The sequence below is a fragment of the Leopardus geoffroyi genome, chromosome E2, assembly GCF_018350155.1.
Source record: "Leopardus geoffroyi isolate Oge1 chromosome E2, O.geoffroyi_Oge1_pat1.0, whole genome shotgun sequence".
NCBI lineage: Eukaryota > Metazoa > Chordata > Mammalia > Carnivora > Felidae > Leopardus > Leopardus geoffroyi.
Window position 1 is genome coordinate 12,453,721 of NC_059335.1, and position 25,296 is coordinate 12,479,016.

Below are 25,296 nucleotides of genomic sequence, written 5' to 3' on the forward strand. Positions count from 1 at the left end.
TCCTGATCATACTTGATTCCAGATGTACCACTTTCATCTACAATGTTATGACCTAGTGAGTCTGAGAGAACCCAACTCACAATGGACAGTTACAGCCACTATAGGAGCTATCCCCTATTGGAGGTGCATACTTAAGTATTTAGTATTGTATTTAAAAATGGAAAGAAATAGGGCCGCTTTGACCTAAACGTTCATTTTTAATTCTGATTTTAAAAGAATTTTTTTTTTTTGTGGGCCTCCAAAAGTATTGTGGGCCCTAGGCATTTTGCCACCTTGCCTCATGGATGAGTTGGCCCTGCTAGGACACCTCTTGGACAGAAGTCAGTCAGACTCGACGTTAATAGAAAGACAACTTACTGGGCACGAGGAATTTTGGGACGGAGATGTAGGCGTAAGGAAGAACAGGGCTTAATAAGTTTTATACAGCCTTAAAATCTGAAAAACAAACCACTTTCGCATCCAAAGTAACAAGGTCTGAATCACACAGAGAAACACAAGCGCGCGCGCGCACACACACACACACAGTACAGACGCACAGTGGGTTCCCCAGTGTCACGGAGAATGAAAACCCAAACACACCTACACACACCGAGGCATTGTTTCTTTAAAACAAACGCATACTTAACACCCGCGGTGGTCCTGGCTCTACTGCAGGCGCAGGTGCCACCCTTGGGGCGCGAAGGACGAAAGTCCAGGCCCCCTCACAGAGCTCGCACCTAGGGAACTATGGTACCCAGGAGCCTGCTACCTCCACTTCCCGCCTGCAGGGTCGAGGCCCCGGAGTCCGCATGCCCTCGCTCCGCGTCCTACAGCCTGGACTTACATCCCACTCGCCTTCTCCACCCATGCGGGACCACCTGAGATCACCGCCCTCCACAGGTCCGCTTCTCTTCCGCCGCGCGCAGGCGCACACCTGCGCCTGCGCACTCTGAGCACAGGCGCCGGCACCGCCCGCTCCCTGCTGCCTGGGCTGCTCCCGCTGGACTGCATTTCCCAGAAGCCACCGGGCTCGCATCCCCCTAGACCCCTGAGTCCTTTTCCGGTGTCCAAACAGCTGTGGTCCCTACGTGGTGAGTAAGACCTATCCAAAGATAAAAATCAGCGGAGGCTTCCGCACTCTGACCAGAGCGGGACGCAACCCGCGGAGGGGATGAGGGGCTCTCCAGAAGAGAACAATCCGGGAGATGACAGGGCGTGTAGAGCCAGGAGTCACAGGCCTGTGTCTGCGCGAGCAGCAGAGATTTGTGTGCCCCCGAGATGCGTGTGTGTGTGTGTGTGTGTGTGTGTGTGTGTGTGTGTGTGTGTGACAGCGTGTCTCCGTGACGTCGTCTGCGTTTGCATGTCAGTGACAGATACTTGATTTGTGCTTATTTAACTTCATGGCTTATGGGTGACCGACGGTTGTGTGGCCGTGTGGGTTGTCATTGGAACGCACGGCTCTAGGCTCCGCGGATCCTCCGCCCTGTGTCCTCACAGCCACTTGGGGACGGCCGCAGATAAAAGAGGGAAGCCAGATTCGGGGCCTTAGAATGGAAGAATGGAGAATTATAGCAAGGTCACACAGACTTGATCTTGAGATGAGATTTTTTTTTTTTTTTTTTTTTTTTTTTTTTTTGGAAGCTCGATGTGGCCCCAAGGCAGGCTTTTGGGAAGACCTGATGAGGCCCCAGGAGTAGGAGTAGGATCCCCCCTGGAAGCTCCTAGAGGTCACCTACATGTTTCCTAACCACAGCATTTCCAGAACTCCGGCCCCAGGAACATGCTGTGAATTGGAGATAGAATCCACCCGAGACGTCAGTGATCCTGGCCTCTCTCATACTGGGAAGGTCAGCACTGCTCTAGTAGCCTTTCTACTCCCAGTCTGGTTGTGTGTGTGGGACTGGTGTTAGAAGTTCCTGTGCTATCCAAGAAAATCCTGATGTCTCATGATTGCTTTCTCTTTTCCCAGTGCTGCCAGTCTCTTAAAAAAAAAAAAAAGATACTGAGAGCAAAAAGAATTTTTGTTACACATCTAAAAGTTAAAGTTCAGGTGAGTTTGTATGGCCTCATTATTCGTAAAATGCACTTTAATTGTAAAGTTATGAGACCCTTTCTTTTCCTTCTTCTGAAATGTCCTGCCTAACAGTGACATTATCTGTGAATTGTGTGTGAGGTCATGCAGGTGGATCATCCTTCTCAGGACCCCCAAGCCCTTCTCCCCATAATTGAATCTGTTGCCTACCGTTAGCTATTATGTTTCTAATTTTTGATCACCAACTAAATTAGTCTATAGTGAACATCATTATGCATAGATCTTTATGTCCTTTTACAGTCATTCCCTAAGGATAAATTTCTAGTTTTGAAATTTGAGTCAAATACCAGATATTTACAATATATCCATATGCTTGTACTCGTTGGAATACAATGACAAAAAGATACAGTTGCTATCCTCAAATTACTTGTCATCCAGTAAGGAAATGAAATCAAAGTAGGAATAAGATAGACTATGTGAGAGGCCACGAGGAGAAATTCAGGTGATCTGCTTTAGGAGTTCACAGGAAGAGACACCATTCTGTCTCTAGCAGCCCTGTCAGAATATGATCACATTATGCCAACTCCCTTGTGTCACCATATCACACTTTGTTTATTCATTCTTGTGACAATGGGTTGTTTTCCGCATTTGGCTGTTAGGAATAAACCTTCTATGAACACTCTTGTACAAGGCTTCATGTGGACATCTGTTCTCGGTTTTCCTGGGTATGTACTTATGGGCGGAAGTGATTGACTTCATTTACTCTCCACTGCAAAGTATAGTTACTTTTCAAACTGGCCGTCACTTGATATTGTTAATCGTTTCATTTTAGTCCATTCTGATAGATGCACAGTAGTATCTCATTGTGATTTTAATTAGCATTTTCTGATAAGTGGCTATGTAATATCTTTTCATTTGATACTGTCCATTTTGATATACTCTTATTAAGTATTCAAATCTTTTGTCCATTTTTTGGTCTGTTTTTTGCCATTTTCCTGTTGATTTGTAGGAATTATATACATATTGAATACAAGTCCTTTGTGTGTGTATGTAAGCATATGCATGCCTGTGTGTGTGTGTGTGTGTGTGTGTGTGTGTACAGAGACAGAAAAAGAAAGAATAGCTTTCATTAGCCTAGAGCTTCTTACTCACTTTATTAATGATATCTTATAATGAAGAGAAGTTCTTAATTTTAACCAGTCTTTTTCTTTACGGTTATTGCATCTTTGTTCTGTTTAAAACATCTTTTCCTGGGGAAGAAGGGTCAGCTCTTCCTTATTGTAGAATTCCAGGGGTTGAGTGTAGAAGGGAAGAGGGAGATGGAAAATGGCAATTAGGCAAACACCACAGAAATAGTTGTTTCAGACACAATCAACTGATAGATGCTGAAACTAGTGGGTGAAAATTTGAGGAGAGAAAGGATTTGTAGTGTCACAATATTTCCCACGCTGCCTATTGACTACAAAGGGAAAGATAGTAACTTTACAGTGGGGAAACTCAGCAGAAAGCAGTCTAATCAAGTGTTCAAGGTTAACCTCACCAGTAATAAGGCATTGGCATCATGGGCCCTTTCTTATGGTGCGAAGAGAAGGACACAACATCATTGTGGTATTGCCAAAAATACGTGACCTCACTCCAATCATGAAAATATTAGAAAAAACAAGTGGGGGGACATTTGACAAAATGATTGGTATTCCCCCAAGATGGCAAGGTCATGAAGATAGGTGCGGTAGACAGACTCTATGGTGACCGCTCGATTCCTGCCTGCTGGTGTCTGTGCCATTGTATAATCCCCACCCCGGGAGTACAAGCTGAGCGTCTGACTTGCTTTCAACCAAGAGAAAATGGCAAATGTGAGGGGATGTCACTCCTGTGATAAAGTTACATTATGGTCAAAGTCATGGTATGTCACTGTTGTGGTTATATCGTGTCGTGGAAGACTCTGTTATAGCAGACTAGAGCTAGACTCTCCTTGAGGGCTTGATGTAGTAAGCGGCCATGCGGGAGAAGCCCATATTGCCAGAAACTGCAGGTGGCCTCTAGGACCTGCAGGTGTCCACCAGGTGACAGCCAGCAAAACGCTGGGGCCCTCAGTCGTATAGCTGCAAAGAAATGAATGCTGCCAACAATCCGAATGAACTCTGAAGTGGGTTCTTCCCCAGGTGAACTTCTGAATGAGAACACAGCCCAGCCAACACCTTGTTTGCAATTTATGAGATCAGCCTAAGGAGAGCATCCTGCTAAACTGTGTGCAAACTCTGGGTCCACAGAAATTGTGAGATGATAAATATGTGTTGTTGTAAGCTAAACTTGTGGTGGTTTGTTATGGCAGCAGTTGAAAACTATTACCGTGAGGAGACCATGGAGATTGGAAGAGACTAAGGACAAATAGTAGCTAAATGCAATGTGGGATCACGTATAGGATCCTGGAAAAGAAAAGGACATTAGTGTGAGAAACCGGTGGTATTTGAATAAGATGTGCCATCTCTAGTATTGTCCCACTGTTAATCTCCTGGTTTTGATTACTGTCCTATGTAAGACGTTAACATTGGGGTGAGGGGTAAAAAGAACTCTCTGTACTATTGGAACTTTTCGCTAAATCTAAAATAAGTAAAAATAGAAATTAAACTAAAAACGGGGGAAATTTTGCACATCCATAATCTTGAAGATATTTTCTTATTCTTTCAGAAGGGTTATTGTTTCAGTTTTCAAACTTAGGCGTATGATCCATCTTGAATTTATATCTCTATCCAGTAGAATCAGGGTCAAAATCATTTTTTTGCACACAGATACTCAATTGCTCAGGCACCATTTGTTGAAAAAGACTATCCTTTCTGATTTATATTGCAATCAGACTTTTTTGAAAAATGTGACTATATATGTGCAAGTCTCTGTCTGGAATCTGTTCTGTTGGTCTGTTTGTCAACCCTGTGTCACTATCACTGTTTTAATTACAGTAGCTTTCTGTCATGCCTTGATATCTAGTAATGTGGTTTTGACAACTTTGTTCTTCAGAATTGCCTGGACTATTCTGGGTTCTTTGCATTTCCATATAAATGTAGAACAAGTTTGTTAATTTTCTGTCTTTTTTTTTAATATAACTTGTCAAATTGGCTGTTAATTTTCTTTAAAAAAATATCCTGCTGATATTGTTGGAGTTGCATTGAATCATTAGATCAATTTAGAGAGAATTAAAAGTTAAAATTGAGTCTTCCAATTCTTGAACATAGAATATGTTTCCATTTGTTTAATTGTTAATTTCTTAATGTTTTGTTGTTTTCAGTCTAAAAGTCTTGTGCCTCTTTTGTTAGGTTTTTCCAAAGTGTTGTATTTTTTAGTTTTTTTCATAAACTGTTGGGATTTTGAAATTTCATTTTCCAGTAACTTTGCTTTAATACAATTAATTGTTTTATACTTTGACCTTTATTCAACAATCTTGCTAATGAATTCATTTATCCTAATAGTTTGTAGAACTGAATTTTTTTTTTCAGTGTTCAAAATCATGTTATCTGCAAATAAAGATGGCTTTACTTTTTTTTTTCCAATCTTACCTTTCATTTCACTTTTTTTTTCTTTACGGTACTGGATAGGTCTTATAGTATAAAATTTAATGGAACTGGTAAGAATGGACAACCTTACCTTGTTTCTGAACTCAGAAGGCCAGCGACCCATATTTCACCTCTCATATAATGGTAGCTGTAGTTTTATTCTGTAGATTCCCTTTATCAAATTAAAGAAGTTCCGTTCTTTTCCTAGTTTGCCGAGAATTTTTATCGTGAACTGTGGTTGAATATTATCAAAGATTCTCCATCTGACAAAATGTATGAATGGCTTCCTCCTTTATTTTTTAAGTTTGGAAGGTTACATTGATTTTTTGAAAATTAAATGACCTTTGTATTTCTACATTAAATCCTCATCATCTATTATCACTGGTACTATTTGGTTTACTATGCTTCCTAATATTTGGTTTAATATGCTTCCATCTATGTTCATGAGAGAGATATGCTGTAATTTTCATTTCTTGTGATTAATATCCCTGTCAGGTTTTGATACTACAGTTATGCCTCATGATATGGTCCACTTTTTTTCTGTTTTCTAGAAGATACTGAGTTTTACTAGTATTTTTAATTCCTTCAGTGTTTGGGAGAATTTGCCACTGAAGCCTCTGGGCCTGACATTTTATGGGAAGTTCCTTAATAAAGGTTTTCTTTCTTTCTTTTTTTTTTTTAATGTTTGTTTATTTCTGAGAGAGAGAGAGAGAGAGAGAGAGAGAGAGAGAGAGACTCTCTCTCTGGGGAGGGACAGAGAGAGAGGGAGACACAGAATCCGAAGCAGGCTCCAGGCTCTGAGCTGTCAGTACAGAGCCCAACATGGGGCTCAAACTCATGAACCCAGTGAGATCATGACCTGAGCCAAAGTCGGACACTTGACTGACTGAGCCAGCCAGGTGCCCCAAAGATTTTCTTTCTTTAGTAAATACAACAATATTCAGAATTTCCATTTCTTATATCAGTTCAGTTAAATTTATTTCAAGGAATTTTAAAATGTCATCTACATTTTCAAGTTTATTGGCATAAAGTTGTTCATGAAATTCTGTCATCAATTTAATGTCTATAATATATGTAGTGATACCTCCTTTCATAGTCCTGATATTGGCATTTATATTCTAGACCAGTATAGCTAGAGGCTTATCAATATTATCTCTTCAATGAAATAGTTTTTGGCTTTATTCATTTTTCTCTGTTGTATATGTGGGTTTTTTATGTCACTGGTTTCTAAATTTGCTTTTCTTTTTCTAGCTTCCAAAGGTAGATCATTGATTTTTAACTTTGATAATACATACATTTATGTTTAGCTGAAGGGGGTCAAAAAGTGTAAAGAAAGAATAACCTAAGTGGACAATTATTACAAATGCTCACGCTGTCCACTGGGAGAAAATAAATTCCAGATTTATTAGCATTGACATAATTTGACACAGGGTTTCCATCGTAATTTCACTACTAATTTACTTGCTTTGTCAACATATCTGTAGTACATCTAACAACTATGATGGAGATTAAACAATGAATGGCATTTATCTGCAGCATTTATTAAAAAAAAAAAAAAAAACTATAGGTAAAAAATGTTGGGCGTCTGGGTGGCTCAGTCAGTTAAATGTCTGACCTCAGCTCACTTAGGTCACGATCTCATGGTTCGTGGGTTCGAAACCTCGCATCAGGCTCTATGCTGACAGCCCAGAGCCTGGAGCCTGCTTTGGATTCCACGTCTCCCTCTCCCTGCCCCTCCCCCATTCACACTCTGTCTCTCTCTCTCTCTTAAAAATAAATAAACATTAAAAAAAAATTTTTTTTTTTTAAATTTTTTTTTTTTTTTTCAACGTTTATTTATTTTTGGGACAGAGAGAGACAGAGCATGAACGGGGGAGGGGCAGAGAGAGAGGGAGACACAGAATCGGAAACAGGCTCCAGGCTCTGAGCCATCAGCCCAGAGCCCGACGCGGGGCTCGAACTCACGGACCGCGAGATCGTGACCTGGCTGAAGTCGGACGCTTAACCGACTGCGCCACCCAGGCGCCCCAAAAAATTTTTTAAGGTAAAAAATATCTTTGTAAGTATTGGTTTGGTTGCATCTGACAAGTTGTGTTATATCATACTCTCAGGATCATTCAGGTCTGGTTTCCATTATGATTTGTTTTTTGACCTGTATTTATTTAGAAGTGAACTTTTTATATTTGGAAACATTTGAGAAATACCTGTTTTTAAGTTCTAAGTTAATTCCAGAGGCTTCAGAATATATGCATTCTTTTTTGATATTAATCATTTGAAATTTATAGATGCTTGTTTTATGGCCCAGAATATTCTGATAAATACACTGTGAGCATTTGAAAATAATGTGTATATAGTCTATAGTTTGGGAGTACAATGTTCAATTAGGTCAATTTGATTACTCCTGTTCAAAGTTTTATGGCCTTGTTTATTTTTTTTCTCTTCCTGTCATTGGTTACCAATGGAGGGTATTAAAATCTCAAACTTTTGAAAGGGTATTAAAATCTTAAACTATCCTTTAATTCTTTTGGCTTTCCTATACATATTTTATTTATTTATTTTAATCTTTTAAGTTTATTTATTTATTTTGAGAGAGTGAGCGAGCAAGGGAGGGGCAGAGAGAGAGGGAGAGAGAGAACCACAGGCAGGCTCTGCACTGTCAGCACAGAGCCCAATGTGGGGCTCGAACTCACAAACTGTGAGATCATGACCTGAGCTGAAACGAAGAGTTGAACACTTACCGACTGAGCCACCCAGGCACCCCTGGCTTTATATATTTTAAAGCTGTGTTATTAGGTACATAAGAAATGTAAGACTCCCATTTTGTTCTTGTTGAATTGTACAACATGTCACTTATAATGCTGCTTGCATTGAAGCCCATTGTATCTGTTATTAATATACTAACATCAGCATTCTTCTAATTAATGTCTAATACATTTTGCCACTCTTTTATCTTTAATATGTCTGTGTCTTTATGTTTCAAATGTATCTCTTAGAAGCAGCATAATTGATCCTGTTGTTCTTTTCAATCTAATCTGACAATCTTAGCTTTTAAATGCAATGTTTAGTACATTTATATTTCACTATAATTACTGATAGAGTTTGATTTAAGTCTGTAATCTTGGGATATATTTTGTTTGTCCTATTCATTCTTATTTCCTGTCTTATTTTCAATTAATCAAGTATTTTTTATTATTCCATTTTATCTCTCTGTTAGGTTTTTCTGGTTGTACATCTTTGTATAATTCTTTAATTCTTTGTATAATTCTATAATTCTTTAACTGAGCTATTTTTGACTGCATCTTTAATATAGTCTCCTTTAGATTAGGACTTTTACTACATACCAAATAATGTGAGACCATTTTAAGTTTAACTCCATTTATGGTGTTACTGTCATTTCTTCTTCATTACAAGCCCCACAAGTGTTATTATTTTTGTTGCTTTAAAACAGCCCATTTGTTTAGTCATATTATTCATATATATACTGTCCTAACTTTTTGTACATCCACACTTCCATCCGGGATTACTTGCCTTTAGCCTGATTGCTGTCCTTTAGTATTTCTTGTATTGTGGGTCTGTTAATAAGAAATTCTCCAAGCTTTTGTTAGAAAAGGTCTTTCTTTCACTTTCATTTCTTTTTTAACTGTTTATCTATTTATTTTGAGAGAGAGAGAGCAAGCAAGGGGGGAAGGGGCAGAAGAGAGGGAGAGAAAAAAATCCCAAGCAGGCTCCACCCTGTGAGCGCAGAGCCCCATGCAGGGCTCCATCCCGCGAACCATGAGATCATGATCTGAGCCAGAATCAAGAGTTAGATGCTTAATTGACTGATCCACCTAGGCGCCCCTCACTTTCATTTCTGAACAATATTTTCTTCGGGTATAAAATTCACAGTTGTCATATTTTTCTTTCAACACTTTAAAGATCTGATTCCATTCTTAGGCTACTATAATTTCTGTTGAGAAATGAACTCTTTCTCTTGTTGTGTTCTTATAACTGATATCCTTTAACAACATACTATTAAGATATGTTTTTAAACTTTGTTTTTCAGTTGTTTGGCCATGCTGTGCCTAGGTATGGATTTGTGCATTTTATCTGGTTAGGTTTGATGAGTTTTTTGATTCATACATCAAAGCATTTCACGAGATTTGTGATGTTTTTGTCCATTGCTTCTTCAAGGAAATTTCCTGTCTTATTTTTTTAGGTGTTCAATCTCCTGTCTTGACTATCTCTTGTATTTCTCTTACGTTCTGCTCTGTTCTTTCCTTTTTTCTTTCTGCATAAGATTATTGTTAATTTGACTTTACATTGACAATTCAATACATTCTTAATTTTCAGTATTCTATTCTTATAAAATGTTCATGTGAATCTCTTAAGATTCTAAATCTCTATTGATATGCTTCATTTTGCAGTCTGACTGAGCCAGCCAGATGAACCCCCCTCCCCCACTTTTTTTAAGTAAGCTCTACACTCAACATGGAGCTTGAATTCACAACCCTGATATCAGTAGTCATGTGATCTACCAATTGAACCCATTTTGCATCCCATTTTGCCCATATTTTTCTTTATTTTTTTGAGCATCTTAATGTAATGTTTTTAAGTCCTTGTCTATTAGCTTCACTATGTAGATAATCTCTGGATCTGTTTATACTGAGATTTTTTTCTGTTGATTATCAGTAGCCTTCTCCTGTTTCTTTGCATGTTTAATAATTTTTATTGTATGCTGGCATTGTGGATAATATACAGACTCTGGATTAGGTTATCTTCCTTTAATGAGTTTACTTAAGGGTTTCTCATTAAAATTTTTTTTTTTTACCATTTATTTATTTTTGAGACAGAGGGGGACAGAGCATGAGCAGGAGAGGGGCAGAGAGAGAGGGAGACACAGAATCTAAAACAGGCTCCAGGCTCTGAACTGTCAGCACAGAGCCCGACGCAGGGCTTGAACTCACGGACCACAAGATCATGACCTGAGCCTAAGTCGGACACTTAACCGACTGAGCCATCCAGGTGCCCCAAGGGTTTCTCAGTCTTAATGCTGTTGATATTTTCAGCTAGATAATTCTTTGTTGTGGGGAGGAGGGGGCTTTCCTGTACATTACAGGATGTTTCACAGCACCTCTGGTTCTCTACTCACTAGAAACAATAGCAGCCCTTTCCATATTTTGACAACCAAATATGTCTTCAGACATTGCTAAATGTTCCCCTGTTGAGAACCAATGGTCTGTACAGTCATTTTCAAAGTCTGCTTCACTCTCCATTGCATGAACTCACTATAATTTATTTAATTGACCATCTAAGTACCTTTAGATTTAGTACTTTTAGATTTCTCTCCAGTTTTTTCTTTTAATTTTAACTAGTATCTATAATATTCCTTTATACATCTCTAGGCAAATTTTACAGTTATTTCCTTTGGATGGAAACTCACAAATGGCCTTTCATGGCTAAATTCTTATGGAAAATTCTACTTACATGTCTCAACTGCACTAGGTTTTCAGAAGTCCACAGGACACCATAAGAATGCTCTTAGGGCACCTGGGTGGCTGTTGAGCATCTGACTCTTGATTTCGGCTCAGGTTATGATCCCACTGTCATGGGATTGAGTGCTATATCAGGCTCCTCACTGAACAGAGAATCCCTGCTTGGGATTCTCTCTCTCTTCCTCTGCTCCTCTCCTGTGCTTGCGTGTTCTCTCTCTCGCTCTCGCTCTCTAATTAAAAAAAAAAAAAATGTTCTTTTCCCCACAACCTTACTGTATGTGGTACATCATCAACCTTTGAAATCCAACAATTGAATACCTGTAAATGTTAGTACCTTATTGCTTAAAAAACATCTGTTTAGTAAATCTTTTGATAGGTGAAGTTTTAATTACCTATTCTTAGGTTTCACACAAGGGAACAAAAAATCTGGGTTTCAAAGGCAATAGTTGGAGGAAAAAGTTGGCCCTATAATTATAGAAATTAAATTCAAAACATATCACTTCTACTTATTGTTCGTGATATAGGGAAAAGTCTTTAATTAAATGTTAATGTGTACACACTACCTATCACGTAAGGTTGCAAAAATCTGTATGTTGCTGTGTGGTTTCAGTAAGCAGGAATTCACTCCTCTCTTGTCGGTACTGGGTGGGTTGGGAGCTGCGGGCACAGGCAAGGACTCGTGCCAGCAAAGTAGATCCTGATAGGGAAATCCAGGTTGGTTAACCCAGAGGATCTTAGAAGTCAAAGTTTTGGCTTAGGGGAAAGACTTCACATGGGCAGGCAATCTTACAGTGGTCAAGGTTTCCAGGTTTGTCTCTACTGTTTTCTGTCTTTGGTGCAAAAGATTTTATGTCCACGTCCATGAAGGATAAAGGTTGTTGCAGTTTGTGTTGTATGACTTGGTCTTTACCCTGGAACATAGGCCTGGATGGGGGAGGATCTATTCAGTATCACTGAACAACCCAGGCAGGGTTCAGTTGGCTTGGTAAGAATGGAAAATAAGGCACTGTGGGTGTCTGGATCGAGCTTTGGTGCAAGAGTGCCCCTGTTCTGTATCCACTCTTGTGTGGCTTGTATCTGTAGGTGTGGGGAAGGGCTTGGGTTTCTCTGGACTTCTCATATCCCCTGATATGTGTTAATGTGTTTGGGGGGGGGGGGTGGAGAGTGGGAAGCAGAAATAAAGAAGAAAAAAGAAAGGTTCTCCTACCTTAAATAATTTTTGGAGTTCCGAGATACACAAGGTCTCAAGGCCTCTTTTTCCTCTCTCAGCTCTGGCTTCTCTGAACTCAGCTTCCCTAATAGAGGAAACCTGAGGAAGACAGGTGGTTTGAAAACCATGGCCCAGGTAGGTGTCTCTATCCTGAAATACTGTGATTTTTAGCTCATATAAAACTTTCATTCTTTATCCCCAAGCCCCCTATCTAGGCAAGTTGTATCTCTGACCCTATTTCATGGTTTCTCCCCTTACAGAGAAGGATCATGTCCTCCTCATTTGCTCCTTGTTTTTCTAGAACTGATTTTCAGTTATTCATCAAATAATTCATTTATCTTCTATGTGTTCAGTCTTCTCTCAAGAGCATTTTTAAAGGAGTGAAAGAGTAAAGTACCTGGAAGGAAGTATTTGAGCTTCCCTTATCAGGTTTGTGGTTTCATGAGATAGAAGTGATGGTCCTATTTGATCACAGGAGGGTACACTTTCTCCATAGTTTTCCAGGGAGGTAAGGGAGAATTGGGTTATGAATGTTCTCAGGGTCAGGTGTGAGATGAAACCTCAGCTTTGAAAAGCTTTTCAGTTTGGGTAGAAATGGTATTGGTGCTGAGAGACAGACAGACAGACAGACAGACATCAGGGCCCTGGCTAAGGAATCACTGAGAACTGAATAAGGTAGTAAGGTCCATTTTGTATTGGAAGATAAATAGCTGGTCTTGAGTCAATCAGTGTTGGTCTGATCATCCTATATTAGTATGTTCTAACTCAGGAACAGGAATTCAGTAAAGATTGTAGAAAGGAAGATCATCTAGAACTACATGTCCTAGATGATACTGAACAGTGGGGAAAAGCTTAGGATTTGGGTCCACCCTAAATATCATAATAGCATAATACTTTACATTTAATATTATTTTAATAACATTAATAACACCTTAAGACTTTAAGAAAAATTGTATCTGATGTCTTTAAGAGGGACTAAATGAAAACTTTAACTTGTGAAAATAAAGGAGATGCTTATTATACACAACCTGACATATATTACATCTTGATAAAATTACTTAATTTTATAGAAACTATTTCCGAAGATAGAAACTTTATCAGCTTTTTGAAGTATAACTGACATATAATTGAGTGTATTTTGTCTCTTTAGAGTAGCTTTATTGAAATTTAATTTACAATAAATTGCTCATATTTAAAGTGTAGAATTTAATGAGTTTTGACCTATGTATATACCTGTGAAACTCTTACCATTATCAAGATAATAAAAATTTTTCTCATGTCCCTTTATAATCGCCCCCTCCTTACCTGCTCCCAACCTTGCCCTTTGTGCCCAGGCAACTGCTGTCTTCCTTTCTGTCACTATAGGTTAGTTTGCATTTTTCTAGAATTTTATATAAATGTAATCATACATCATGTGCTCTTTCATTAGCCTATTTCATTCAGCATATTTATGTTGAGATTCATCCATATTGTTGCATATCTTATTCCAGTATATATTCCATTCCAGTAGTATATTCCATTTAATTACTGATTAGTATTCTCGTCTCAGGATATACCAAAATTTTCCATCCATTCTTCTGTTGATGGATATTTGAGTTCTTTCCACTTTAAAAAAAAAAATTTTTTTTATTTTACTTTTGAGAGAGAGAGAGACAGAGCGTGAGCAGGGGAGGAGCAGAGAGAGTGGGAGACACAGAATCCAAAGCAGTCTCCAGGCTCTGAGCTGTCAGCCCAGAGCCCGATGCGGGGCCTGAACCCACAAACCGTGAGATCGTGACCTGAGCTGAAGTTGGAGGCTTAACCGACTGAGCCACACAGGTGCCCCCAAGTTCTTTCCACTTTTTGACTACTACAAGTAAAGCTGCTATGCCAAAATGCTTCATGCCAAAATCTTTGTGTGGACATATGCTTTCATTTATCTTGGGTGAACACCAGGAGTGGAATGACTGGGTAACGTGGATGTTTAACTTTTTAAGAAATAAACTGGGACACCTGGGTGGCTCAGTCAGTTAAGTGTCTGACTTCGACTCAGGTCATGATCTCGCAGTCCATGAGTTTGAGCCCCGCGTCAGGCTCTGTGCTGACTGCTTCAGATTCTGTGTCTCCCTCTCTCTATGTCCCTCCCCCACTTGCGCTGTCTCTCTCTCAAAAATAAGTAACCATTAAAACAATTTTTTTTAAAAAGAAACAAACCGTTTTTCAAAGTGATTGTACCATTTTACATTCCCACCATCAGTATTTGAGAGTTCCATTTCTTTCCACATCCCTGGCAACACCTAACACAGTCTATTAAATTTTAGCCATTCTAATAATTATGTAGAATACTGTCTCCTAGCAGGAAGCTAGGGCAATCATAGAGTTCACTTCATCTGTTACTTATCTCTCAAGGATCACTACCTAATATTTTCTGTTTTGAAAACTATTGTCTCATACATTTTGTCCATTGGTTATTTCACATGGGAAGGTAAATCCAATCCCTGTTACTCCATTTTTGCTGGGGTAGATTTTTTAATTCATTTTGGGGAAGAAAGTGAACAATGCTCCTTACATATACACTGAGGAGAAAAAATGTCAGAACGTGCATTTACTAATAGTGTCAGATTTAGGTACATAGTAGGTAATGTGCTTATATATATACTGTTTCATTTAATTGGGAAAGTCTTGGTTACTTAATTCATTTTCGTACATTTAAAGTTTTCCTCTATTTTTAAAGAAATTTGTTGTACTCCAACAGGATTCTTCAAGACTGTTGGCACTCTACTTCAGAAGCTAATTTATTTATCTTCGTCTGATCGTGTCATGATCTTGTAACTCAGCTTACTTGTTTTTCTGTATTGCCCCCTTACTGCAATTCAGTCATTCCATCTTGAACATTTTTTCTTTACTGTTACAAATAACACGTGGGTTTGTCATTTCAGGTGCCATTGACATTCAGTGATGTCGCCATAGACTTTTCTCAGGAGGAGTGGGAATGCCTAAATTCTGATCAGAGGGATTTGTACAGAGACGTGATGTTGGAGAATTATACTAACTTGGTCTCACTGGGTAAGGACATCTGCCTGAAGTGATGTAGAATCTGCTGTCTGGAATAGCTGCTTTCTCCACTGTGTATTTTATGTTCTATAGCGAGAAACCAGATAAATGTCTCCATATTCATATTCTCCAAGGCCTAGTTTGACCTTTATTAGGTGGAAATGGGCATCTCTCTTCAGCACCTGAATCTTTTCTATCTTTCATTTACCTCCCTCCGCCCCATCCTACAATTCCTTCTTTTTCTAAATCAATAAAGGTTTGAATTATTGGACTTTTTCCTGCATAACCAATGCAAAGGAAACAAATTTCATATTATGTGTATGTCCAGAATATCTACAAATATTCCACTTTAATTGCTGGTCCACCTACATGGAGAACAGATAACATGGGGTCCTGGTTTTCTCTTTGCTACAAAAGAACCATGGTAATTTCTACAGTGTAGAATGAATCAAGAGTATTATCTGCTTAGTATTATTTTTGCATTTACAGCAGGAGAAAAGTTGGTTTGCAGTGCTTTTATAGATTCTACTGAGAAGTGAAAGTCTTTGTTCAGTTTTTGGAAAATGCTTGACCATTATTTCTCCTGGGATGCCAGTTATGGTGATGTTAGATATTTTGAGTGTATCGCACAGTTCTATCATGTATTTATTTCCCTTTCTCTCTATTATTTTCTGTTGACGTGTATTTCAGCTCATTTATCCCATATTCTGCTATGATGAGTCTGCTCTTAAAGATGGATTTTTCATATCAGATGTGGTCTTTTTCAGTTCTAGAAATTCAATTTGGTGGTCTTTTATGGCATCTAATTATCTGTTGAAATTCTTCATTCTTTTATTTACTTTCTTTTCATTACTGTTTTCTCATCTGTTTTCTTAAACATTTTAATCAAAGTTATCATGGAATTCTTGAAGGCCTTCATTTTTTGTACTATCCTTGGGTATGATTCTCTTTCTTTTTTTCTCTCATTATTCGTCATCTGGTAATTCCTCTTTAAGTCACCTGGACTTGTGATTGTATGCTGGACATCGTGTTCACAGGAACTGAACAGTTTCCATATGATGGGATCTTCCACCAGAGTATTTACATTTTCCTCTATTAATTATTAGGATGGCAGGCTGATCACTATAATACAATCAGGGAATGAGCTGGGTCAGTGCTAGTTTTCAGTTTGGGTAATGGTCAGCTACCTCTTTTTTATCACTTTACTGTTAGCTGCACTCGGAATCAATGAGTTTCTACAGGGGAAGAGTAGTGGATCCTCAGGACCAAATCATCACTTCTTCATGGCTCTTATTGCTTATCTGTTTCGATTTTAAGCTGCTTCTCCCAAACGATCTTTAAAAAAAAATTCTTTTTAATGTTTATTTATATGAGAGAGAGAGGGAGCAGGGGAGGAGCAGAGAGAGAGAATCCCAATCATAGAGCCTGATGCAGGGTTCAATCTCACAGCTGTGAGATCATGACCTGAACCAAAATCGGGAGTCAGACGTTCAACCGACTGAGTCACCCAAGTGCCCCTCTGAATGGATTTTTTTGATTCCAGAAGAATTGTTGAGAATTAATAAGTGAATCGTCCGCTTGACATGCCAGGAAAAGAAGAGCATAACAGACTTAAAGAAAGTAGAAGAAAGGAAATAGTAAAAGAAAGTAGAAAGTAATGAAATGAAAGCCAAACACAAAAGAGCAAGTCAAATCAATTTGCTTCTCTCTCAACATGAATCAAGAAAAAAAAAATCTGTGTAAGGAAAAAAGCCACCTCATTACAAACCTTGAAGCCGTGAAATACAGTATTTTGAAAATCATCCTGCCAAAAAGAAACGAAAAATCAAATGAAATAAATGATTAGAAAATTTTAATCTACAAAAATTTCCACTCAAGAAAAAAACCTGAAAAGTCTCATAAGCACTAAAGGAACTGAATCAGTCATCAAAAGTCTCCCCCAAAATTAGAAGATTCAGGCCTAAATCATCTGTCATTAAAGTATAGGTGCAACAGTTTGAACATGTAAGAATTTTGGGAAAATATTCCCCATAAATGCTTTTGCATGTTGAGTCTAACAAAGAATAAACTATGGAGAGAGGGACAAACCATAAAAGAGACTCTTAACGACAGAGAACAAACAGGGTTGAGGGAAGGAGGGAGGTGGGGGATGGGCTCAATGGGTGATGGGTATTAAGGAGGGCACTGGCTGTGATAAGCACTGGGTGTTGTAGGTAACTGATGCATCACTTCCTGTTCCTGTAATATTTCACTGTATGTTGACTAGCTAGCATTTAAATAAAAACTTGAAACAAACAAAAAAAAAAGAACATTAAAAGATGAGAAGAGTAGCCATCCTTTTAAAATATGGGATATACTTACAATAGCTTTTTCCAGTATCCTTGCCTACTAATTATATTATCTGCATCATTCCTTGGTCTGTTTCTTTTGATTCATTTTTCTCCTAGTAAGGGTCACATTTTCCTGCTATTTACATGCCTGATCATTTTTTATTAGATGCCAGACATTGTGAAGTTTACTGTGTTGGGATGCTGGATTTCTAATATTCTTTTACACATTTTTGGGCTTTGGTCTGGGATACAGTTATGTAATTTGGAATCTGTTGATCCTTTTGTGGTTTGCTTTTAAGTTTTGTTAGGGTGGGTCCAGAACAGCTTTTAGTCTAGGGATAATTTGCCCCACCCTCACCCCCACCCCACTAAGGCCGTATCCTTCTGTGGACTCTGTTTGATGCCTTGTGTTATGGGGTCTTTCCATTCTGGTTGGTGGAAACAGGAATTTCCCAGGCCCTTTCTGACTTCCAGGGGATGTTCTGCCTACTTCTATCTGGTAGTACATTCTTTGTTATTTGTTTCCTCACACAGATGTCCAAACTCATACTCATCCAGCTTCAAGGAGATTCCTCTACAGATCTCTAGAGATCTCTCTTCCTCCTTTCTAGTACTCCAACTTGCAAATTCTGCATCTCTTTCTTTCCCTTCATTCTCTACTCTGTCTTCTCAACTCAGGGATATAGCTGCACTGTTTTAGTTTCCCCTCCTTGTGCTTTGTTCTGGAAATTCTCTTTAGGCAGTCAGATGTGGTACTTATGGGGCACACTTCGTTTGTTTCCCTTCTCTCAGGAGATTTCTGTCTGGTGCTATTTTCCAATATTTGAAAGATATTGTTTCATCTATTTTGTTGGGTTTTCTAGTTATTTAAGGTAGGAGGGTAAATTTGATCCCTCTTAATGTTACATGACCAAAATCACAAATTATTCACTCTGTCTTTGAGAGCTTCTTTGCACTTTAATACAAGAGGTTTTAGACTCACCTTATATCTTCCCTGCCCTGGACCAGGAATTAGCTATTTCTCCAAGGCACCCTAGTTCACATTAGTGGGAAATAGTTTACAGAGACTGAAACCTGGCCAATAGGGAAGCTAATTGTAATCACCTTTTTGTGGGCATAAATACACATTTTTAAAATTATTTCTTCTACGGAAATTGGTTTGTTTAGATTTTCCATCTCTTCTGGGGTCTATTTCTGTTATTGTCTTACTTTTTATTTTGAAATAATTTTAGATTCACAGAAGAGTTATAAATGTGGTACAAAGAGTTCTAGTTACCATTCCCATAATGATGATAACATCTTACATAACCATGGTACATTTGTGAAAACTACCAAATTAACATTTTACAATTACTATAAACTAAATATTTTATGTAGATTTCACCAGTTTTTGCACTAATGTCTTTTTTTCTGTTTCAGGATCCAATCCAGGATACCACATTACTTTTAGTCATCACGTGTCCTTAGTTTCCTCCAAACGTGACAGTTTCTCAGTTTTTCCTTCTCTTTCTTGACCTTGATACTTTTGAAGATACAGTTTGGTCAGGTATTTAGTAGAGTGCCTCTAAATTTTGGGCTGTTTGTTTTCTTATGATCAAACTGAGATTATGGATTTGGGGGAAGAATACCAGAGAAGTACCCTTCTCATTGTATAACGGGAGTAGATGGTATCGATATGATTTATCAGTGTGCTGTTAACCTTAAAAACTTGTATAAAGTGGTGTCTGTCAGTTTTCTTCACTGAAAAGTTATTATTTTTGTTTCCTTTTCATATTCTATTTGTTAGGACCAAGTCAGTAAATCTCACTGGGGTCAGTTTTTATAAGTAATATTTTCAGAAAAAAACGTCATCATGTACATCTCAAATTTATTTGCATAGTTGTCTTTAAGGATTTCTTAAACATTCTCTATTTCTTTATTGATGACTGACTGCCTGTTGTCATTGCGTTTGGATTGGCCTCCTATCTTTTGTTCCTTGAATAGGTAGGCTAGTGGTTTGTTCGTATGTGTTAATTGTACAGTTTTATTTAAAATTTGTTTTTATTGATTTTCCTTTTCTGCTTTCCTTCAATATATTTTATCATTCTTTTTCTAATTTTTGTCTTTTCCTAATTTTGGATTTCATATTTAATTTATTCATTTTATTTCTTTAATTTTTCATTAGATGTATGCCTTTTGGTCCATGTGTTTGCAGCAATACAGTTGAAGGCCATAGATTCTGATGTGTTGTATTTTTACTATCATTCTTTTCAAGATGTTCTGTGGTTTCAGTTTGTATGTTATCATTCTCTAACAGTAGTTGTTGGTTTTTATTTATCCAGAGAAAGGGTTTTGGCTTTTTGAGATTGCTACTCATTTTTCATTGATTCAGAGAATATTGTTTGCTTTACTTCAACTTTGTGAACATATTGTACTTCATTCATAGAAGAATCCCACTTGTCTTCACCTCATACTCGACCCATTTAGCACATGAGAGTCTTTCAGGCTGCTCCACCATCCAGACAGCCCATTTTTAGCCTACATTCAACGTATTCTTTGTTGCAGAGTCCCAGGCATTTGGTTTCCCAGGGTCTGTTCCCATGGTATTTAGTTACTTTATTTTTCCCCAGCATCCTCAAGTTTAATTTCTTAGATGTTCATAAGCATTTAAAAATAATATTAACTATTGCAATTCCTGAAATGCATTTCTGTGAAATTCAAGGACAATTTGCCTTGCCTATAAAGGAATGGAAGGGAGGATTTGGGAAAGTCATTAGAGAAACAAAACACAGTTAGCATCAGTAGGATGGATAAACAATGTTAAAGTTCTACTGATGAAGGGAATACACCATCTGATTATCTTGATTGAGATAAAGCAGAAAAACAATCATGACTTGGCACAGGAAGGATGGAACAATGTACGTCAATTTAAGGGGATAAGCAGGTGGAGAACGATCAGGTATCACCTCTTTCCATTTATATTTTTGACTAAGCTAGTTTGGATGTACATTTTTCTCACCTGTAAGGTAAATGATAGAGGAAAGCATACTTTACTATAATAAGGCATGAGAGATTAGGATCAGCGAGAGATAGTTGATAACTGTTGCATCATTTTCAGAAACTAAATGGTTATTTTGCTTGGCTGTCTTCCCCAGTGACCTTGATTTTCATCCTTATTTACCTTTATTTTCATCCAAGTTATTTTTTAAAATTCAGTACTTTATTCTACAAGTAAGGACTTGTTTTGCAGTAATAGTTGCAAGAATTTTTGAGTTTTAGAGTAAGAAACTAAGTAGTAAAACAAATGAGAAAATAAGTATGTAATAGAGAAAAGTATTTTGAAGACAAAAAGTTAGGTGTTGGAGTACAGGATAAAGGATATGAATTTACTTAGAGTTAGCGGAGGCAGCCTTTCTGAAGAAGTGATTTCTAACCTGCAACACCTGAAGATAGTAATTTAAAGGAGTGAGGTGAGAGGATTTCTGAAAGGTGGAGCCCCAGGGAATGGGAAAGGTCATGGGACATCTTAGTAGCTGAAGAGATGCATTGGGATAGTATATAGGGAACAAAGATGCCAAGGGCTTGAAATGAATTTGTGTAAATAAGACATCCTTTTTATTCATGATTGTGTATTTAGGTTTCATGCTAAGATAAAGACAACCCACCGAAAAAATTACAGAGAGCCTCTGATAGATAATGTTAGAAATGTAGATAACCAGAACCTACTCCTGCAGAATCTGATTCAATCTCAGTGGATCTCTAAAAGGCACTATATATAAAAAGCTCTCTCTGTAATTTTGACCCACACTAAATATGAGAACTCCTGACTTTTTCTCTTTGCCTACTCACAAACCTTAAAAGTCTCATATGAACTTTTATAATTTCCTGAGGCCTTCTTGCCTCTTAAAAATTTAATGACACGATTTTAGGATTTTATAACCCTTTTACTTCCAGTGAGTATACTTCTCAATTTATCCCTATTTTTACTCTAGAAGGCCCCTCCTCACCCCCAGTACAGGAAAATAGCATTTATTTTCTCATTTTCTTTCAGACTTTGATTTTACAACTGAGACCAACAAGTTATCTTCAGAAAAAAGCAGTTATGAAGTAAATTCATACCATCGGGAGACAATGAAAAGAAGTAAAACCTTCAACCTAATGAGGTTTATTTTCAGAAATGACCCACAGTGCAGAATTGAATTTGGGAGAGAACAGGGACCCAACATGGGATGTTTTAGTCAAATGACATTTATAAAACATATATCTCTTCCTCTACATCAGAGAATTCACTCTAGAGAGAAATCCTATGAATGTAAGGAATGTAGGAGGGGCTTTCGAAAAAAATCACACTTTACTGAACATTTGAGAGACCATAATGGTGTGAGACCATATGAATGTAAAGAATGTGGAAAGGCCTTTATAGTTCTCCAGCATTTTATTAGACATAAAAAAATGCACACTGATTTGAAACCCTATGGATGTAATGGATGTGAGAAGGCCTTTAGGTTTTATTCACAGCTTATTCAACATCAGATAATTCATACTGGTGTAAAACCTTATGAATGTAAGCAATGTGGGAAGTCTTTTAGACGTTATTCTCACGTTACTGAACATCAGAAAATTCATATTGGTTTGAAACCCTATGAATGTAATGAATGTGGGGAAACTTTTAGATTGTACCGACATATGTGCCTACATCAGAAAATGCATCATGGTGTGAAACCCTATATATGCAAGGAATGTGGGAAGGCTTTTGGTCATCGCTCAAGTCTTTATCAACATAAGAAAATTCATTCTGGTGAGAAACCATATAAATGTAAACAATGTGGAAAGGCCTTTGTTCGCAGCTATCTACTTATTGAACATCAGAGAAGTCATACTGGTGAGAAGCCTCATGAATGTAAGGACTGTGGAAAGGCCTTTAGTAGGGGCTCAAGCCTTCTTAAACATAAGAGAATTCATAGTAGTGAGAAGCTCTATGATTGTAAGGAATGCGGGAAGGCCTTCTGCAGAGGCTCTCAACTTACACAACATCAAAGAATTCATACTGGTGAGAAGCCACATGAATGCAAAGAATGTGGGAAGACATTTAAGCTTCATTCATACCTTATTCAACATCAGATAATTCATACTAATTTGAAACCACATGAATGTAAACAATGTGGGAAAGCCTTCAGTCGTGTTGGAGACCTTAAAACACATCAGTCAATTCATGCAGGGGAGAAACCATATGAATGTAAGGAATGTGGAAAAACCTTTAGACTTAATTCTCAACTGATTTATCATCAGACAGTTCATACTGGTTTGAAACCATATGTATGTAAAGAATGTAAAAAGGCCTTTCGTTCTATCTCAGGTCTTTCTCAACATAAGAGAATTCATACTGGTGAAAAACCCTATGAGTGTAAAGAATGTGGTAAGGCCTTTAATCGTAGTGATCGTCTGACTCAGCATCAGAGAATTCATACTGGTGTGAAACCACACAAATGTAAGGACTGTGGAAAGGCCTTTACTCATTGCTATCAACTTACCCAACATCAAAGATTTCATAGTGGTGAGAAACTCTTGATGTAGTGAGAGTCAGAAAGCCTTTTAGCCATGGCACATCCTTTACCATTGTCACTATTCCACCACCTAATGATGTTATGGTAAAGATTAAGTTATTTAACATAAAAATATAAATGCTTAGAAAGGCATCTGGCACATAGTGTTTGTTTACTAAGTATTGTGGTTTTTAAATGATAATCACTAGTATTACTGTATATAAATTCATGTGGAAGGAGGACTCTATAAGCATATTTTTTTCAGATAATTCATTCTGGACAAAATCCCATAGAATATATTAAACAAGACCCTTTTTTATTCAAAGCGCAACCCCTTGAAGGTTAATAAGAAAAAACCCTGTGCCTTTATTGAATATTGAGAATTTAGCTGTTGAAAAATTAGAAAGTAGTTTGCAGAAACTTTTCTTACAATAAATTCTGTAATACAGATAACATACAATCCACATTCCCTACAATTGAAATAAATTAAAAACTAATAATTTGGTAGCCAAAGACATACGTTGACTTGGAAAAGTTTTCCTCAAGTTTTTGAAAGTTTCCAAACTTACATAAAAGGTACAGCAGTGTTACAATGATGTTTTTTTTGCCCTTCACCTAAATTCAATATCTAATATTTCTCTATGTATGAACATGTATATATACAGATGCACAAATACCATATATCATTCTTATTGCATATTGAATGTATTTTACATATATCATTTTGCTGTGTTTTTCAGTGAATGTTTTAGATATCACTTCACCTCTAAAAAGTCAACATACAATTCTTAGAATTAAGGATAATCTTCTAGATGACCATTAACCCACTGTTACCTAAAAAGACATTAACAATAACCCTATATTGTTTTACAACATTCAGCCCATTTACAAATTTCTCTGATTGTTTAAAGAACATCTTCTAAAAGTGCTGGATTTTTAAAAGTCAAAAACCAAACTAAGCTCATATATGTTATATGACTGTGGCTTATTGAGTCTGATAAGAATTGGTCAAGAATTTACTCTCCACCTCCTTACCTTTTTTGAAGACTCAGAAGAAGTAACCTACATAATATTGTAATTCCATATTTGTCCTTTTTCTCAAGGTGGGCTTAACTTTTCCTCTTTCCTTTGTATTTATTTTGAACTGAAGGTTATGTCTAGAGGCTTGATTAGGTTTCAGATTACACATTTTTTACAAGACTTCATAGGTAATAGTGTACTTAATATTATAAAATATCAGTTGGCATACCAGTGAAACTATGTTTGGTCTCTTGGTTCATGTATTGATCACCATTTCTCTCTGTTGTGCTGGTACATTTTTTCTTTGCAATTAGTAATCCACGGAAAGTCACATTGGCATTCCACTTGAAATTTAAATTGGTTATTATTTTAAAGAAATTAAGACCCCCCAAAACTCCTCATATTTTATATTTATCCGTATATTTACCTTTCCCTATGCTCTTCATTATTCCCAGTTACCAATTCCCAATGGTCTGAATTTCCATGTGGTATCATTTTCCTTCACCTTAAAGAACTTTAGCATTTCTTGGAGTGCACATCTGCTGGTGATGAATTTTCAGTTTCTTTTACTGAATGCCTTTGTTCTTGAAGGGAGTATTTTTCTTAAAATAGATTTATGGGTTTTATTGTGTATTTTGAAAAAGATATTGTAACGCTGACTTCTGGCCTCCATAGATTATGATGAGAAGTCATTTGAATTATTTTCCTTCTGTGTCATTTCTCTTTGCATGTTTTCAAGATTTTCTCATTATCTGTTTTTCATCTGTTTGACTATGCTGGTCTAGGTATGGTTTTATGTTAATCCTGTTTGGAGTTCTCTGAGCCTCTGAAATCTGTACACTAATGCCTTTCCCCAAATTCCAGAAACTTTTGTCCATTTCAGATTTTTTTTTCTGCCCTTGCCTCTCCTTCTGGGATTCCAAGTACTCATGTTAAATCTTTTGATATTATTCCACAGGTCACTTGTTCTGTTTCCTTCAACTGTTTTTCTGTTTTTCAGATTGGATAATTTCTATTACTCTATCTTCAAATTCACGGATTCTTTTTCCCATCATTTCAATTATGCTGTTAAGCTTATCTATCAAGTCTTAAATTTGAGATGTTGCACTTTTTAGTCCTATAGTCCTCATTTAGTGCTTTTTTTATAG

The 25,296-nt window shown here is 37.4% G+C and overlaps 1 protein-coding gene across 3 annotated transcripts; it reads left to right on the top strand.

The window, feature by feature from the left end:
• The first annotated feature begins 776 nt into the window (after positions 1–776).
• Positions 777–24,388, top strand: ZNF404 (zinc finger protein 404). Of its 3 annotated transcripts, XM_045442078.1 has the most exons (5): positions 777–1,070; positions 1,949–2,029; positions 12,303–12,378; positions 15,162–15,288; positions 21,637–24,388. In XM_045442078.1, the coding sequence occupies exons 3-5, from the start codon at positions 12,370–12,372 to the stop codon at positions 23,157–23,159; spliced, it is 1,659 nt and encodes a 552-aa protein (XP_045298034.1). In that variant the 5' UTR covers positions 777–1,070; positions 1,949–2,029; positions 12,303–12,369; the 3' UTR covers positions 23,160–24,388. The 3 variants fall into 3 exon arrangements, with proteins under 3 accessions (XP_045298034.1, XP_045298035.1, XP_045298033.1); XM_045442079.1 differs by lacking the exon at positions 1,949–2,029; XM_045442077.1 differs by lacking the exons at positions 777–1,070; positions 12,303–12,378 and having other exon boundaries at positions 1,083–2,029.
• Positions 24,389–25,296: the final 908 nt, after the last annotated feature.